Source organism: Cupressus sempervirens, chromosome 10, assembly GCF_028749045.1.
Source record: "Cupressus sempervirens isolate cs-2001-9-10 chromosome 10, ASM2874904v1, whole genome shotgun sequence".
In the NCBI taxonomy this organism is placed as follows: domain Eukaryota; kingdom Viridiplantae; phylum Streptophyta; class Pinopsida; order Cupressales; family Cupressaceae; genus Cupressus; species Cupressus sempervirens.
This window is the reverse complement of record NC_143127.1, coordinates 478,253,845-478,273,772: the sequence shown is the minus strand read 5'-3', so window position 1 is coordinate 478,273,772 and position 19,928 is coordinate 478,253,845. Positions and strand designations below refer to the sequence as shown.

Below are 19,928 nucleotides of genomic sequence, written 5' to 3'. Positions count from 1 at the left end.
CCAGTAGTTAACACAAATAGCCGCCAAATAACATTACTGTATTATACAACAACAATACAATAACATGCAACAATCCAAATAATCCAATCTTATAAACATAACTAACAGTCGGATTGGCAAATATAGATAAAACCTGTAACAAGGCTAGGTTTGCGTCCTACCTCCAAAGGCTTCTTCAAGGGTTTGCGTCCTTGAAGAGATAATGAGTCACCGTTTTCAGCTCCCAGATTAATATTTGTTTTAAATATTATAATCCTCATATCTTCCCATGTGGAGCTTGTTGTACCTTTATCACTTTTCCCAATGTGATGCACACTCTTTTAAGTAATGTGGGATAAAGCACCTTTTTTATCCTTTAGTCACTTAAGTGAACATGGTACCTTTAAAAAATAAATAAAGTGACAAGTTAAATGAACTTTAATAGTCACTTAGTCAGTAAACCATATAATCATCAGGCATTAAAATAATTGATCAAACGAACTCGGATAAGCACGTGCAATAGCTCGTTGGAAAGCTCTTGGCGAGACACTTCCAAACCAACACTAGGATATCAAGAATACTGAGCTCTGTTTACTTACTAAAAATAGTAAGTATCTGAACAACCTACCAAAACTGTTCTGATGGGTCTGAAACTGGAAATGTCTAGGTCAAACCTCGAATTGACCTCGTAAAGAACATTAAAAAGCCTCCCTTCTCAAAGATTGCTTGCCCTCAAGCAATCTGCTCATACCTGCAGAAACCAAATGCCAGGATCCCATACTCGCCTCGAGAAAAGGTTCTACACCTCAGCCGATTTACCTTGACATGCATCTTCCCTAACTCAGAATGGTGAAACAGTACAATAGGAATCGATGTGCCAAATAATTGAATGCCAAGATCCCAAGGCTTGCCAAATTGCCATATGTTGCTGCACTGTGTATTAATACCCTCAGTCAGAATGAATGCCTCACTCCATGAGTGACCCTACGAGTCTCTTTTGTCAAGTGATGATGGGAGCTCGACAATATACCGATATCCACCCCAAGATGATAACAACCAAACTCTCCTCCTAGCTCCCGATAAAAGGCAATACATAGGGATGCTCCCCGTGGATCCCAAGTGAGAACTCGTGCGCTATTTGAGATACCACTGACTAGCTCCTATAATATCTGTACCACTGTACCACTCCTACAATAACTGTACCGATGACAATGACAGATCCGACCAATCTGACTCCACCACTATTTCACCCTGGTGAAAACAAAGTAATCCTAATCTCTGGAACTTTGATGTTTCAAAAGGCTGAAGCACAGATCATAATCCTGTGACTGTGTAACAACACAACATAATCCTCTAGATGTAAAATACTATTAACACCTGGATTCCCAATCACCCAATCAACATGATCCTAGATAAAGGAAGGAGTGGTTGGTGAATCACCAACATCATGAATGCTCACACAGTCTTCAATATGCCACTGGATAAAAAATGAAGGCACCTCATGTGGAACGTAGGGTATTGTATGTTCTCCCTACTCATTTGTAAATAACTCATTGACCCCTGAAGGCCAAATAGAATCAACGAATATACTACTAACATCCATAGGCAAGTCACTGAATGCTGAAATATACCAACAAGAAAAATCACCAATCAACAAGTAGGCTGTGGCCATCTCGTAAGAATTGGGTGATAAATCTTTGGGTAAGTTGAAGAATCCCTTAGAGCATGCCAAGGATAAATTTGAACTTCCTACTCCACCATAAGTACCCTTGCTTATGTCAAAGTCTTCGTAAAAGGAAGGTTCACCATTAATTGAAAACTCTGAATTATCCTTACTTGTTGTATCACTAACCATATGCTCATGTGAAGATGTACAACTGCTGTCATAAAAATCAGAATTTCCAGACTCATCAACTTGCTGATCCATAAAATTTTTTTCATCATAGAAAGTCTTTGATGAGGAGCACGTGATTGAATTACATTGTTTGGTTTCACATCTACCTGCTTTATGAATTTCTTCAATGATTTGCGTGATTTCTTGTGCCCTTGAACCATGGTTATCTTCTTCATAAGTGGCTGCCCCACTTGTTTGATTTTCAATTTTGTGGATGGAGTAATGTGTTAAACTCAATTGAAGGTATAGTTCATCTACCTCAACTCTCCTTGTCCCTTCCAAATTTTATTGCTAGATCTCTATCTATTAATAGTTGCAAGTACTCATATTTTACCATTTTCAAAGTTTCAAAAATAGTATGTAAAAGAGGACTTGTGAGACCACATACATTCCCATGCCCCTCTTCTATCGCAATCTTCCACATGAGATCCTCAATCAAATTGGAAGAATCATCCATCCTTGTCAACACTTGGACAATCTTGTCCTCTTTGACCAAAAGCATATCCAATAAGTCAAGGAGTGATAATGGTTTTTGACCATCTCCTTCAAACACAAGTGGGCTATTCTCCACAGATTTTTCTGATTTTTTATCACCTAGGGGAACAACATTTTCAGATGTATCCTCTAACTCAATGTGTGCTAGATCATCTATCCTGCCAACATTTCGGTCCATTTGCTCCTCAAAATTTGACATCATTTTCAGCCTAGTATCACCATAAAATTTTTTCAAATTAATTTCCATGTCACCAAATAAGATGCTGGTGTTTTCCATGTCTAAACAAGATGGGAAATTGCCAATGTTGGCGGTTTGGTCAACTCTTCTACCTGGTCCATCAATATGCTCATCAGGAGGACTAGTGTAAACAACTCCATAAGTTACTTCTGTCTCCCAATTACCCATTAGTATACTTGTGCCATTATTATTATTTTGCATATTATCATGCGAAGGTTGCTCTTCTTTTTTTATTACTACTATCCAGTTGATTGATATCTTCCCTATGCAAATTTCTGAATTTGTCCTTTGCAAGGAGATTTTGAGCCAAATCATAGCATTTGTTTCTTATCATAACTGTCTTGTTTTGCAGCTCTAGCTGAAAGTCCACATAATCAATGAAAGGAAATTCTTTTTGAAGATTTAACGGGAATTTGTTATACTCCTCGTACGGTCTCCTTACTTCAGTTTTAATATCTAGTTGGAAATCTCATCCCACTTCCTCTGCCATGTAGCTTTTCATGTGCCTGTAGATGTCCAATACTGACTGTGCAACTCCAGAATGGCTTCCAAAACTCCCGTCTTGTCCCAAACTGATCAGAAGAGTTAAAGGTATTTGGTCAAACAGTTGTCATGAAGATCACAATCCTTTAGCATTTATGCACATTATACTCATCATTTCACTGTATTACTGATACAGTGGTTATGAAATGATATTTGAACTTCAACAAAATGGAATTATATCCTGAAGGAGTACGTCACAGATGTACTGCCAAATTTAGCTAAGCCTCCACATTCATTTGTCACTTCATCAAGCCCATTGATTAAAGAACTACTGCTCCCATTACTACTCCCACAGTCACTGATATCTTCAAAATCATTAGCTGAATAAACATCCCCTTTTGATGCATTCCACATATATCAAGAAGTGAAATAACTTGTGTCAAGCGCCCCATCTGCGGTTGGAACAAAACTTGCCTTCTACCTTTGTAGTGTGTCCCACTTAAAGTTCTTAAAAAAATGAATGCCTTTTCACTTCTGCTGCTCCTTTAGCTCCACGTCATTAATTCGGATCCTCAGTAAGAGGTCTCTAATCTTAATGACTCGTGAAGAGTATGCAATGAACCTTGACTTGCTCTCCCAAAGCTTATACTTGCCGCTAGTACTCAGTATGCCAATACACTCTTCCTCATTGCTACAAGAATACCTCCTTAGTCAGTTATCGAGCATCTTTCTCTACACTATCATCAATTTCAGTTGTTGCCCATGCATCACATATCAGAAAACATATATCTTAAGATATACATTATAATGCACATGATTAACACTTGGCATCTTAACACGTCTAGTTCGAACTCAAGATTCTACGTGTTTGAAGCACATTATTTCTTATTGTAGATGTTGGTAAAGAAAACTCTCACTGATGAGTTGTTCTCATACATAGCAGCCGATAGATAAGAATAGATTTCTAACTGCCGAAATCACTTTGAACGCACCAGCATTTGTGACTGAGGAATTTACAGTAGCATTTATTTCCAGAACGCACATTATGTTTTCGCAGAGCAACCAAAATTAGAAAACACCTGTGACAGTCGTCTTTAATCACTCCTTCCATCTCCAGCCATGTAGGTGAATAAATTTCCACATTGGCCAATCCACATGTCGTCCTAGCTACTGAAAGATGCTTACGCAAGGCTGAAGAAACTACAAACCATACGCCATCCCCAACCATGACCTTGCTTCTGTGAGATAAAAGAATGGTTGATTCGACAATGGTGAATGGAATACGTCTTTCTCCAGGCGGTCAACTAGCTGCCGCCAACCATGGTATATTTATCTTTCCTTCCACTGCACTATGCGTGTTTTCAGAACTTCCCAGACGTCCTGAGATTGCCGCCACCCTGTTGCCGTGGACTGGGAGTGATAGAAATCCCTCCTCCAATGCTGGATGAGAATTGGGTACCACTGTTACCACTGGGCGATTGGAATGATTGCCAGCAGAATATCTAGTAACCTGCGACTCCAACAAAACTTTCCACCAATCTCAGTTTTCAATAACACCTTTCCAACAATGCCATGAATCTAATTGCAGGCCGATGGATGCAAGTGTTAATGTCCCAGCCAAGTCTCTTCCAACTGTTATCATGTCCTTTCAGCTATTGAATATTGGCTCTGCAAGAAGAAAAGACACAACCACGCCCTTCACCAAATACTCCAACTGACTTAGCTATGATTCATTGCTGTCAGTCCACCACAATATAACAGGAGCTGCTTCCTGTACGTCTGCTCAGAGAGGAGGATGGCTCCGGGGACAAAGCTATGGTTGTTGGTTCAGACCTGAAAGTGCCTTCTAGAACTTTTGCAAATTGCGAATACTACTAACCCGCAGGAATGTACAGAGGGTCTCTGCTATGAAAACTTCAGTTCGGCACTGCTAGGCTTGATCAATCAAACGCTGTTCCTTAACATAGAAAATAAGTAATTTGATTCACACCATGAAATTCTCACTGTACTTTATCTGTTGATATAATTTATATTTCACAGGCTGGCAAGAAAACCAGCTTTGATACCACTGTAATATCCCTTTGCGGATTTAAAACCGAACAGAAAATCAATATTCGATATAAATTCCAGAACTTTAATCGATTTGTAACCAGCAGATTTGCATACAAGAAAACTCAAAAAAGATTGTTTTATTCCTCCAAAATTCAGAAGTACATATTTAAGCCAGCAGTTAACACAAATAGCCGCCAAATAACGTTACTGTATTATACAACAGCAATACAATAACATGCAACAATCCAAATAATCCAATCTTATAAACAGAAATAACAGTCAGATTGGCAAATATAGATAAAACCTGTAGCAAGGCTAAGTTTGCATCCAACCTCCAAAGGCTTCTTCAAGGGTTTGCGTCCTCGAAGAGATAACTAGTCACTGGTTCCAGGTCCCAGATTATTTTGTTTTAAATATTATAATCTTCATATCTTCCCATGTGGAGCTTGTTGTACCTTATCACTTTTCCCAATGTGATGCACACTCTTTTAAGCAATGTGGGATAAAGCACATTTTTTATCCTTTTGTCACTTAAGTGAACATAGTACCTTTAAAAAAAAAAAATAAAGTGACAAGTTAAATGAACTTTAATAGTCACTTAGTCAATAAACCATATAATCATCAGGCATTAAAATAACTAATCAAACGAACTCGGATAAGCATGTGCAATAGCTCGTTGGAAAGCTCTCGATGAGACGCTTCCAAACCAACACTGGGATATCAAGAAATACTGAGCTCTATTTACTTACTAGAAATAGTATGTATCCGAACAACCTGCCAAAATTGCTTTGATGGGTTTGAAACTGGAAATGTCTAGGTCAAACCTTGAATTGACCCCGTAAAGAACCTTTTTGCCTAGGCAAAGTGAGCCGGCAACACAAAATTATAATGTTCCAGAAAAATGGGACATTACATATGAAGATAAGTCACTATGTTTGTTACTAGGAGTGATAGATAATTGTTGTGAAAACATAGTTGGTAAATCATGATCAACATCAATAGTCTCATACATGTTATTAGAATCACTAGCATGACTATCATTGCTAGTATCATGAACATCATCATCAAGAGTATCCTCATCATCAAAATTAATTGTAATAGAATCTAAGATACAAAGAACATTGTTATGATTTCTCATTTTTATTTTGTTTAAATTCGCTTCCTCCATAGGCTCAAGCGCAGATTGGTCAAAGGGAAGCAAAGTATGAGGAGGTGTATTAGGTGAAGAAATGTTCTGAGAAGCGCATTGATGGGCTCTAGCATGACACTTGCAATGACAATCACGAGCGTAATAGTTATGTTTGGTCTTGCTAGAAACTTGTTTTGAGATAGGATCAATCGACATTAGGTCCTTACTTCTTTAGGAGGAAGAATGGAAGGAACCATACTAGGCTAAGAGATGAGAGGAAGAGGATGCATATAAGCAATAGGAGGTGGAACAAAAGCATATAAAGGTGGTATAAGTGGTGTAGGAAGAAGTCCACAAGTTCACAAATCTTTTGTTCACTTAGGTGAATAGGAGTGCATGTGTGTGGTAAATTAACCTAGTGTGAATTATTCGACTGAGTCCAACTATCTCAAGGTTAATTCATAAATGATTTAAAGAAATAAGGAAAATATGCATGGGGTTTTCAGTGTGTTTCAAGTGTGAAAGTGCGAATACAAGACTGTGTTGGACTGATATAGGTATTTCTGTTACAGAGGTCAAAACAATAAATATCGGAGATTAAACTCTATGATTGACAAGCTGACTGCCATAGACAGACACGCGGGTCCAAAGGATGAAAATGCACCTAGGGGATGCTTGCATACGGTTGGTATTCCATACAGACAATGTTCCAGAATCACGGGTTTTGTCAAAATAGATACAAAAAATGCTCAAATAAAAGGTAAATGACTATCTATTGGATAAAACAAAACTATCTGAAAGTGAATTAATGAACTAAATAACAAGGAAATGACAATATTTAACTAGTTTAAAGAGATGTTTATTTTATGATTATTAATTTGAAATAATCAAAAGAAAGAGAGGAAGGAAAGGAATGAGATCGCTTTTGAAAGCCAAGGGCGCATTGCCAAATGAGCTTTCAAATCTCCAATGCTACTACACAAAAGGGAGACAATGGTTGGGGCTGTTTGAGAGGCTTGCCTTAGTCAAATCTTTGCTTTGGTGTTTCCACCTCCATGGATGACCAAGAACAATGATAAATGGTATTGAATTTGGTGATAGATAAGCAATCTATGATAGTGGAACAATAAGAATAACAGTATTATGCTAATGAAATAACTAGAAAGAGAGATATAGATTCAGTATGCTCAAGTAGACACCAAAGAATAAAATGAAGGGAGAAGGATATCTCCCTAAGAACTCAAAGAAGAATGCTAATGTGACTGTCAGCACCAAGGAAGCCAAGAAAGTAAACCCAATAACAAGAGTGTGCAAGATGGTAGCAATGGGGAGCCAAGAGCAAGATGGAATGGTGAGTGAATGGAGTGTTTTGAGGACATGATGAGTGAAAATGGATGTTGCAAGTGTGAGAATGCTTGATAGAGTGAGTGCGGAGAGTGCTTAAGGATCCAAAATGCATGCAAAGTAGGTATTTAGCATACTCGGATTCTTTCGCAGAGCCATGATTGGAGGCATTACAAACCTGCAGGATGACAGTTTCGTAACACCTAAACAATGCATGTCTGCAGATTTGCAGACGCATGCATGGTGCGTGAATGTCTCATTTGAGGAAGATTCCAATGTTAAAATGTTGTGGATGGATGACTTGAAGGGTGGTGGTTGACTTTGATTAATGGGGGTCAATATGTATAAGTGGTGCACACCTAGGGGTATAAATTTTACACTGTTACATCTTCATTCTTGTTGTTTTTTGGTTTTAATTAGTCTCAATTTTATTGATCACCCTAGCTCAACAAAGCACTAGTTCGGTGAGGCGGTGCAAGAACTAATTTGTAAATTCCCTTCTCGACACAATGCTTTTATCGCAAGCCTGAATATTTTTCTTTGATTGTACAAGTCTACAACATTGTTGCACATAGCTCTATCCATCAATTTTGAGGCAGAGAACACAATATACAAGGAAACACAACATTGTCTATTAAAATAAAATAATGATTTAATAATTTTTTTGAAGAGCTCTCAATTTTTAAAAGATTAAAATAAGTCAAATTTTTGACTTCATATAATTCACAAGAGCTTTTTTAAGAGTTGAACAATTTTGTTTAAAGCCTCCATTATGACTAAAGTCGAAGTAGATATATTTAGAGCAAAAGGTGGACCTCTCTTTGTTGATGGAGTTGTACTTGCTTGTTTAATGCTCATATTCCATAAAAACACTTTTATATTACATGAGAGCTAAATTTTAATAGTTTGTTTCACCTTTGTACGAGCTAATCTATGACTTGAAACTTGTACTTAGAGCACTCCATTTTGGACCTCCTAACAAAGCTCTTTGCCTAGTCAATAACAAGTGCCACCTCTTTTGCTGTGCAACATACCATTTGTCCAATTAGCAAACAATCAGATTGTCTTATAATGTATTGCCACCTCAACAAGCTATATGACTATATGAAATGCAAGTGCTTACTCAAATTAGAGGGATTTTTCTTGCATGTATAGACTTTAATCAAGGTCATTTTTTTACTCTTAGCCTTTTTTTTTTCTGATGGTGTAGTGTGGGGAAATAGAGGTCACTTACTTCAATGTGCAAACTAGGGAACTAGATCTATTTAAGCTTAAATTAATTTGGGAGGGGAGTGATCCAATTGGCTTAAGGTTCTGACACAAAATGGATTCAACATTCCCTTGTGATGAGTTGAAATGATTTTATGAAAGACAAAGGTTAAAGCTACAGTTATGGATAGGAAGATGAAGGTTTCTAACATATACAGAAGCATAAAAATCAATGCGAACAAAAGCAATATATTTGAGAATAGAAGATAGAGAAGAATGGGTTGAGCAAATTTGGGCCAATATCTGAGGGACGGTGGTGAGTGGGGCAGCCTTTTCTTGGGATGGTGGTCAGCGACGCAACCTTATCTTGGGATGATGGTGAGTGGGGCAGCCTTTTCTTGGGATGATGGTGAGTGGGGCAAAGCCTTTTTTTGGGATGATGGTCAGCGAGGCAGCCTTGTCCTGGGATGATGGTGAGTGGGGCACCCTTGTCCTTGTGTTTTTGAATCTACAAAGGGGGAATTCATAGGTTATCTCCTTGACCTGTATCTGGATCCACACCTTACTAGCTTGCCACCTGTTGAAAAAGAAGGAAAAAGGTGGGTTGATGGGGTTTTGCCTATGTCAAATCCTGATTTAGAAATTAACCTTGAAATCAAATTGAAAAGGAAAGCGTGCTGATATGAAACAGAGGCTAGATCTGAAAATGAATTATTTGAAACTTATACCCTATTGATACAATACTCTTTGGATGTGATTAGTAGTCTCAATTGAAATCAATCATAAAAGCATGCTTTTTGTGGGTTGTTACAACTTACCATAATGCTCGATCTGAAAAATATGATGAAATACCACCTTGATTGCTTGAATGCTTGATGTTGATTTGAGAGGATAAACGTATGAGATGTTTTAATTCAAAGGGTTATGCTTTCTTTTATTCCTTTCCCTTGCATTTCAGGTTTGTAATTTCAAAGAGAGCCAACATGCAAGAAGTTTCCCTAATTGTTGGGACAAGGTTGCTCTAATTTTAATTTGACCCTAACTGTTGGGACAAGGTTGCCCTAGGTGACCTTGACTTCCCAATACAGGCAGAGGCAGGACTTGAGGTATAGATTACAATGATGATGTCTGATGTTTTAGCCAATGCGAGCTGATTGAAGAGGATTGGGCATGGGAGGCTGTCCACACTAAATGGAGGCCTCAGTGAGCTTGATATTCCAGAGGTATGCAATTCAATGCTATAGATGGTTACTTAAGGTAAGATATTGTTTGCATTTGGTGCCTCAATTTTTAGAAATTGTGGTTGTAGTAGATGTTTGTAGTAAGATAATATAGGATAAGATAAATTTATTAATGTCCATCAAGAGACCAATGAGGGTCTAAGGGATTGGAAACAGTACAAAGGGAAAATGCTAGCAGGGGGAAGCACCAAACGGTGTTTGCAAAAAGAACGTGAAAGCAAAACAACAAAAGAAACTAGAAAAGGAATAACAACAGCTAAGAATTCATAGGTGAGAAGTAGTCCAAAATGGAAAGGTGGACATTAGAGCAATTAGTTACTTTGGAAGGTCGCCTTTGAGGTCTACTTGAGGGATGCTGCCGAGGGCAATCTCTGCGGGGTCTCACAGATTTGGTGTGAACCGAGATAGTGCAGAGAGGCCACTTCAATCCACGAGAAGGAACCGTGGGACTGAAGAAAGAGGTGATGAGTTGCGTAGGGGTCGAAGTTGAGCAAAGCAAGAGATGTATAGTGTGCTCGCGAAGCCACACAGTCTCCTAAAGGTAGAGTGCAAGATAGTGTTGGTCAATATATCTGAAAAATGAGGTAAGAGACTGACACTCTCTGAACAAACAGTAGAATCTCCCTTGGATCTCATAGTAAATGGGACAACGGAAAATAAAATGAGACTTGGTCCCAACCTCCCTGAGGTGACAAAGCCGACAGATCCTGTCCTCCCTGTCAATCTGGTTATCAGTCTGAATACGTAACTGGTGAGATCCCACTCTAAAAGATCCCAAGGAGATGCAAAGAGCGTGAGTCCAACGACGAGTGAGATACCAGGGGCGTAAGATGATCCCGTCGTGGATATCAAGGAAGTGCTCAACTTAGAATGCCATACGCGGACAGAGCCCACCTGGGGGATTTCTCCAGGTCGTGATAACATACTGCCTGTAGATGTCAATTCTAACATGCTCATTCAACTCCAGCTGAGGTGGAAGATGGGTTGGAGTGTCCAAAGAAAATTGAAAGGGGGGAAGATGATCCAAACTAATACCGATCGAGCCAAAGAGGGCAGAGACCTAGGTGTACCAGCAACGAGACTTGTGACTAGAGTTTGAACTTGCAACCTCCATAGAGGAACAATAAGTCAAGTAGGAATATCTATAATGATTGTCAAAGGAATCAACGAAGCTTGGGAACCGGTGAAGAAGCCAAACTAGATCAAAGATGGTCGCCAATCTGAAAGGGTGAGCACCAAACTCTGCTAGAACGATGTTGTGCGGTGTGGACTGGTGACATCTGATAATGTGCCAAAGGAAAAGAGTTTGGACTCTCTCAATAGAGGCCTAGTCAGACTCCAAGAGGGAGGGGCCCTAAATAGTAGAGCCGTAGAGGACAGTCGGCTTGACTAGAGAGTCAAGAAGAGACATCTTTGTCGTGGTGTCCTAGAAGTGGTAGTCGAAAGCAACGTCGTTCAAGAATAGCGAGGGAGCCGAGCCCCTTGTTGACTTTGGGCTGCATGGTTGGACTCAGGTTGAACTGAGGTCCAGAAAACTTAACCCCCAAATAAGTATATGAAGATGCAATCTCGATCTCGGTACCCTAGAAGTAGAAAATGGAGGTGTGATGTCCTCAAACAATTGAAGACCATAACCTGAGTCTTGCCCAGATTTACAACTAGCTCACATGAGTCGCATAAAGAGGCCAAGCCATCAAGGAGCCGCTGAAGACCATCGGGAAAAGATGCTAGGAGAATCACATCATCAACAAATAGGAGAATAGAGATCAACACCTGATGTAAATAACAACCATTGCCAGGGAGCGAGCAATCACGAAGAAATGCCTCAAGCTCGTCGATGTAGATGCCAAAGAGAGTGGGAGAGAGGGCAGCCTTGTTTCACCCCGATAGTGCTTTGGATAGGGTTAGAGAAGCCCTATGGAGTCTTGAATCTGCCCACGACGCACTAATATAACCTCATAATAGCTGTAAGGAGAATCGTTCAGATCCCGATGTCCCTAAGACGATGAAAGAGAGCCGCCCGAGGAATAGAGTCGAAGGCTTTGCGAAAGTCAACAAAATAACAAACTTTCGTCAAGTGGTGGCAAGCCTCAATGATTGCCCGTAAGGTCAAAATGTGACCAGTGGTCTAAAAATCTGTACGAAACCCAACTTGAACTCTAGCTTGACAATGTCTTTGATCGAGCTCTCTGGACAGGATATCGTTCAACATAGTCGCATAGAGTTTGGCGAAGGTATGCCCAACCATGATGGTCCTGTAGTTCTCGGGGTTGGAAGCTAGCCCAGATTTATGGATCGGATATATAGTAGGTCATGACCAAGAGTCGAGAAAGTCCACTCGATTAAAGAGCACTGTAAGAAAGGGACCCAAGATAGAGATACCCAACTTGAAGAATTTAGCTTTGAATCCTGCCTCACTAATGTGGGAAAAGGAGAAGAGGTGACAACGGGTGGGGGGGAGGATGAGACGGAGAGGGGGCTGGCCAGGAATATCATAGAGGGTGGAGGTGTGGGAGGCAAGGGAGTGAAGGCCTAAAGTGGAGGGGGGGGGGTGGTGAGGAAACATGGTGCGCCAAAAGAGCTTTGGAGACTAGAAGAACGTGGCACAAAGAGATCTACACTGTAGCAAAGTGAACTTTCATTTCTTATGCCAAATAAAGCGATGGTAGTCAAGCCTCAACTAAGAGGAAGAGGAGGAAGAAGTGGGTGGAGTAGAGAAAAGGATGCAGTGAAAGGATTTGCAGTCCTCATCAAACCACTGGTTCATGGGCCAAGATCTACGAGTGGGGCGAGGGGTGAGCGAGGAGGTGTAGTGGGGAATGGAGAGAAGGGCAGACTCCCACAAGATGGATGCAAGTGAATGGAACATGGAGGTGACGTCCTTGGAGTCAAAGAAGGGATCTTGGGGGAGAAGCTGTTTGAGGTGATGGATGAAGAGCTCCGTGTCGCCATCGATGAAGAGAAAAGAAGTGTGAGCGTGGGGGGGGGAGAGGGCGGAGGCCGCAAGAAGATGAGGGGCAAGAAGAAGTGGACAAGTGAGGGAGAGGAGGTGTTAGGGGTCCTCGAAGGGTGATGCTTAAGAGGGCATGGTCAACCAGAGGAAGGCGAGAGATGGTAAAGTGGAAAATGAGAGGGATGAAGGAGGCAATAGAGAGAACATAGTTCACAACGCTAGCACCACCACCATGTGACCAACAAGTGAAGAGTTTAGAGCCAGGAAAGCAAGAGAGCCCATTCAAGATCACTAAGTCTAATGACTCACAAAGCTATAACAAATTTCGACCATACCTAGTGAAGGGCCCCTAACAGTCCTCAGAGAGCTGATGCAGACCCATAGAACCAGGATTAGAAGCAGTTGTACACATGGGATCAGATCTACGATCATGGAGGGGAGGCTGTAGGTCTCTGGTCTGCACGTTAAAGTCTCCAAAATGATGATGCCCCCCGTGGTAGAGAATCTGGTAATGTGCTCAAGGTCCTGATAGGGGTCCCCACCCTCGGTGTTGTGAACTGTATAGTATGAAGATGTTGGCGGGAAGTAACAAACATCGATATAGGTATCTCTATAGAGTGAGGTCCCTCGAACTTGGCATAATTGTCAGAGTGTCGGAGTGAACCAAGGAAATATTACTGAAAAGGTGGTCTCGAATAAGACAGGTGACTCCACTAGAACCTCTGACCCCACCAGAGCACTTGACCTCATCTCTAAAAGAGGAGAGCCACTGATAACCAGAAATATTGGGAAGAGGATGCATGGGGCTCTCATGTGTCTCTATAATAAAAAGAAGGTTGACAGAATCAATAGCGTTGTTAAGTAAGCCAAGTATAGACCAGAGGGTACCATTACCATTCCAACAGTTGAGGCACAAAGAGCCTGTGCTTAACTGCCACTGAGCACATCATTTGGCCTTAGAGGCCGCCCTCGAAGCCCAACCTGTAGGAAAGGTGTCATGGATTATTGCTTTAAGATTTCTGATGACTACATATTTACCCTCTTGTCTGGTTGCCACAACAAGAGCACAAACTTGCTTGAGTTTTGTCACTTGTGATTGGGTGAGATCCTCATCTAGGTAGATCTTAGGGGAAAGAGAATAACTTTCTCTTTGCCCTTAAGAGCCCGCAACCTATCAGAGAGGGAGAGGAACCAGATGAAGAGATTGCCATCTAGGCCTAGCCAGCACTTGTCAAGAATGATGTCTGAAATGTCTAGCATTCGAGGGATCATCAATGGAGGAGAGACCACAGACTCGTAGGTTAAGTTCATGGGTCCGCCTAACTTGCTCATCATCCGTCTTCCCTTGTACTATCTTCTCAATGCCTGAAAGGGGAGCCTCAACCGTAGAGTTGCATAAAGAAGCCCAAGACTTTACCTTCAATTCAATCTCCATTAACAGTGAAGAATGCCTATCCACGATCTCCGATTATTTCTCTTTGATAGTGTTTAACTCCCTAAGCTACATGGTAGTAGAGTCCAGATTAGCCTTGAGGCCTGTAGTTTCAACCATAGTTTGTAGACTCGGACTCGGAGAGTACTCGGCAAGCCCAAAATTTTCAACTCGGGAAAAACTCGGCATATTCTTAACAAAATCTCAGGGAAAACTCGGCGACTCAGAAAGTACTAAAATTTAAAATCTCTTAAATAAACATATATATTTTTATAAAATACAATTATAAAATGTATTAACTTAGTAATTGACATTTCAATACAGAAAATGTATAGTTTTATAGCACTAAAATGATGTGAAAAATGCATCTACTCCAATGTTTTCCATGCATCAAAATGTTTACCTACGTTTTTTAATATCTATAAATACGCGAGAGTTAAACCTGAGAGTACTCGCCCAACAAAAAAACTTGAGAGTACTCTACAACTCTAAGAGTACTCGGAGAGTTTGCAAACTATGGTTTCAACAACTAGAGATTGCACAGTATCTTGTAGAATATGGTTCTCGGATTCCAACAAAGCCAACCATTCTGCGAGTTTAACATAGAGTAAAGTTGACTGAGCAACAACACTTTGTAGGACAACATAAGCAGACTCCATTGTAGTCAAGCGATCAGCTAGCTGCTGGAGTGCAATTGGATCAGATAAGGGTGCCATGGCTCACAAAGAAGGAAGGTACGCCTGCAACAAGGTGCCCTTGGGAACTCACAACATTATGACAGTCTTGGCATTTTGTCAAACAGGTCTATGTGCCCTTCGTAGGGTTTTGTTACACAACTTACAAAACAGGTTTGGCAATTTGTCAAACAGTTAGCAAACAATCCGTAGACACTAGCATACAACCCATGAAAACACCCAAGAAACCACACGAGTCCTAGCAACATAGTGCGGCCAGGGCAATGAGAGGAGGCGAACAAAGAAATGGTCCAATTTCGGTTAGAGGCTATCAGGTTTCCCCATCCCTGCCTATGGCATTATGGCATCTCCTGGCATCTTCAGCAATGTTGTTACACGGCCTGGTACGGGAAGCACAAGGCTCACGGCACCAGAGCCAAACACCAACAACTCTCTGCAATGGCACACGACACATAGCACAGGAAAGCTTTGCAATCAATGACATGCATATCACTGTCTAGATATAGTGTGAAAGGAGCATTTTTTGTTTCGAAAACTTCCAAAGCTTTGTTCTTGCACATACAAAGTTTCTTTCTTTTTTGAAAGTGCAGCATTTTTAGTGCTGCTTCTTGAAGGATTCCAGTGATTCATTTCAGTAAGATCATTAATAACTATCAAATACACTTCAATGGGATGCATGCTGATTATATATCTCGCTTAAGTATGTCAAATCTCACCTTTGGGATTTAGATTACACTATTAAGGAGTAGCTTTCCTAATCGATGAGAACTCTTTGGTATGCATAAATAATCGTGTTCTCTCTCCTCCTCTACATGCCTTTGTGGTGTCATGCCCTATAATTGTACCTAAGAATACCAATTAGATCTTGACAGATCTCAGCATATAAATTGGGACCAATGAACATTTTCCAAAGATTTTGATTTGTTTCTTCCATCATATCCTTTCGCAGAGTGGGAAAATCTTCAGCATGCACCTATGGAAATCTCTTGTTAAGAGATAATTTTTTGTTTGGTGAAAGTGGATCTTCTTTAATATCTAGTATTGTTCATCACCATCCATTTCCAGCGCAGAGGGCTATTTATGGATAACTATCTCTCATTCCTTTGGAGGTATGAGGAGGCTTAATTTATTTTGGGGTGGAAGGTTTCTTTGTACTTGGGTACCTAACATGGCCATCTTGTTATGGTCCATTTCATTTCCTTTCTAAGTTACACTTTAAGGGATGCGTTGGTGTAATTTTCTATTGCACCTATTTTTCTTAACTTAGGAAAATCCATATCTCTTATAGGTAGCTAATAATGACTTGTCATCCTTAATAGACAGTAATCAAGTGTGACATTTACCTAATGAGTTCTTCATTAATGACAATTAGATGCCTCTTCTACCTAATCAAGTGTTATCACTGTCTAACTGGATTGAGTCAACTTTTTTCTTGAATGAACTTAACTTATATCCTCTTGGACATGTGCCACCATGACTTCCAATCCAAGAGGCTATATGTATGTATACTTTTTATTATCTGCGAGTGCAAATGAGAACAGAACGGCCGTTTCTTCTGAAGTGTGTCTTTATTATTTTGGGCGAACATGCTAAAATAGCTAATTTCTTAGAATCTCTAGTTTTGGGTAAAATTGTTTTGCAAATCTGACAGTATGTTGGCTCCATCTTTTCCAAGTAACTGGAAATCAAGTCCAACAATATATTTGAATTCAATGGCTTTTCTATCAAGAAAGTCCAAAGAACTAAGAAGGCCCTTCGCGTCAAATTTGTGTCAAGGTCTCTTTCTCATCTCCAAATGGAGTTGGAGATCATCACTATCACTGCCTTAGAGCATGCATTCAATTTCTGTTAAGAGGAAACCAAGCAGCAAATTAACTCTTAGAATACCAGTCGTTCTAGTCCTCAATCAATGTTCAGGATTTTCTCATAAAGTTGTTCCACTAAGAGGTTAATGAATGTGAGAATGGGGACGGAAACTTTTGTGCCAACCACAAACACAGTGGACATGCCATTAAGATTGTTGTTTCTTGCTCCAAATGCCTTCCTAGCTGGGCAGAAGTTACAACTTTACAATTTAGAGGTCCGTATTTTCAATTCCAATAGTTTAATCATTATGTAAATTTTGCTCACTGGTAACAACTAATTCTTGATAATGGCAGCTAGAAGACCCCGATTGCACAACAGTTCGCGGGCAATCTCTAATTCTCAACTATATAGTGGATCGATAAACAACTTGCATAATTTGTTATTCTTTGTTTTACCTAATTTTCTTATGAGAACTCATTAAACCATACTCTGCAGAAATGCTGTTCTTGATATACATTATATACGCTGCCCATATTGACAATTAGACCAGTGACATGCACATTGACTTTGTGATGGCACTCCAAGTTCAACATCTAGAATGGACTTGCCGACAATATAATTTGTAGCTATGTTGAAGAAATTTGTAGTTCAGGAGAAGTAATATTTGGTTTTTTGGCGTTAAGTTTCACCTTAAAATTTCAAACATTGTCTCCCACTTTGTATGCAGCTTGTCTTTTATAGTATACCATCAGAAAACGTCTCCTTAATAGGGCCAACTTAAATATCTGTTTTGAATTTTTATTTATTAAATTTCTTTGATGGTTGCAATCGGCAATCAGCCAACTGAAGAGAGAGTTCTCATTAACATTTTGGCATTAATTTGTTTTTTTTTTTTTTTTGTTTCTTCATCTGGTTCAAGATATTCTTCATTTCATCTCAGGTATATGGTAACCTTCAATATTGAAGTTTGCAGGAAATCAAATCAGTGGAACTAGTGGAGCCTACTGGTTGGACATATATATCGTTGTGTCCAAGTGAATCTAGGTAAGTTGTGATTATTTCTTACAATATTGACTTTTCTATGTTGACTCTACTTTTGTCACTCTTGTTTTTGCTTTAGTTTAGGAAGATAATAAATACAAGAATAACTGTTTTTAGTTGCAAAATAAAATCTTTTGTAGATAATAATTTCAGTTTTATCCTTCTAGGAATAAACATTTTATCTATCTTTCTTGAACGTAAGGACTTTGAGTGCTAATATATTCCATGATTGGTAGGTAAATTTGTTTAGTTTGTTTCCTGGTGATACTTGAGTTTCTGACACCAACAACTTCAAATGAAGATATGCTTTTGATTAGGTAAAAACGGTTTTGTAGGTTACAGATGACATATATGTGTTTCTCTTTTGAGATTAGCAAATTTGTTTTGGCCATGGTAATATGATTGAGAATTTGTCTTCTGCTCTGCAAACTGACAAACTGTACAATTTAAATGTTGGAATTTAAATAATGGATTTGTTGTGGGCTTATTATTAGAGCATTGAATATTAACATATTTCATTGAGGATTCGTAGAAGGGTAAAAGATTATAAAAAAGTTTAGGTTTTCCTGTAGTTCATCTCAGCCTTTCAAGAGCATCAAACACCTTGTAGATATTCTAGTCACTGACTCAGTCAAGAAGCAGTGCTTCCAGGGCACAAAACCACAGAGACACCCTATTGAAGTAATATCTGGATGCCTATCATTTGTCATCCCAACTCAGAACTTATTGAAAGTTCTATGTCACATGCTTTTCTTATTCCAAGAAACACAGATTCCTGGGATGTTAGGAGAGCCACAAGTTGCTTTTGTTTGTACACCCTAAGCGTTTTGCAGTAGTGTCCCCTAGATCCAGTTCAATCTCCATAGGACATTATCTGCTCAGCGTTTGTGCTTTTAATGTAGTCAAAATAGTTGCTGACACCTCTGATTGAGGCCTGGATATAGTTTGGCTGCTCATGACTTTGAGGGCATTTTGTTAATTTTCATTGCAATGAGTTTACCAAGAGTTCTTATTTGCATGCACTATATTTAACCTATCAATTAATCTTGAAAATGGTTTTACCTGTGATGGCGATTGTGTTTAGTTAAATGTTTTCCATTCTTCTTAAGACTTACAGATGTTTCCTTGTTAATGTATTCCAGGGAAGCATTTGTGCAAACATTTATGCTACAGCTTGCTGTATTAGCTAATCATCAAAATGGACGAGATACCCATATTCGTCAAGTAAAGGTTTATGGTCCCTATCCGTAAGTATATGCTGTTGCCTTCATATTTTGTATGACTGTTTTAGTTCATTTTAGTATAAAATGGTGATGCTCTTTCTTTATTGTCTGCATCTTATCATTTCTCATTATGTATCTGTGATTTTGTCTTGTGCTGAAATAGAAATCCAGTCCCACTCCAGGAGTTCCAGTTTAATTCGCTCGAGTTTACAATGTATTCGGACCTCAGATAACAAGTGGCTCTACATGTTCAAACCTCACCTTTTATTTATTGAGCACAAAGCTTTGTATTTAATATCCATACATTTATTTAAATATTTGAAAAGATCAAACTAACACTTAATGATTGAACTGTGGAAGTTTTTTTAGTATGTTTCTTTTTGTGCCTTTGGTACAGATTAGTAAATTGATATCACACACTTTGTTTTCTGTACATCTTTGTTTCTGTCTTGTACTGTTCCATGAAATATAAGCTTGAATTTCTTATGCTTGAGGAATGGAAAATCATTGTGGTGGCTTTGCAATCAATAATTTGTCGAAGACCCAGGGACTCCAAGTCTGTGTGCTACATTATAAATAGCTTTATGACCTAGAATTGTCATGGATAATGTAAACTGGTCTTGTGCTGTTCCATGATAAATAAGCTTGAATTTCTTGTGCTGAGAAATGGAAGATCATTGTGGCAGCTTTGCAATCCATATTTTGTTGAAGACT

General features: G+C 39.4%; 1 protein-coding gene across 2 annotated transcripts in view; it reads left to right on the top strand.

The window, feature by feature from the left end:
* Positions 1 to 19,647, top strand: part of APC10 (anaphase promoting complex 10) — a 75,894-nt gene extending 56,247 nt beyond the window's left edge. For both annotated transcript variants that reach the window (XM_089806490.1, XM_089806491.1), the window contains 3 exons: positions 17,924 to 17,994; positions 19,134 to 19,238; positions 19,378 to 19,647. In XM_089806490.1, coding sequence (XP_089662616.1) covers positions 17,924 to 17,994; positions 19,134 to 19,238; positions 19,378 to 19,447 — 246 coding nt within the window. In that variant the 3' untranslated portion in view covers positions 19,448 to 19,647. The remainder of the gene's footprint in view (positions 1 to 17,923; positions 17,995 to 19,133; positions 19,239 to 19,377) is intronic.
* The last annotated feature ends 281 nt before the right edge of the window (positions 19,648 to 19,928 follow it).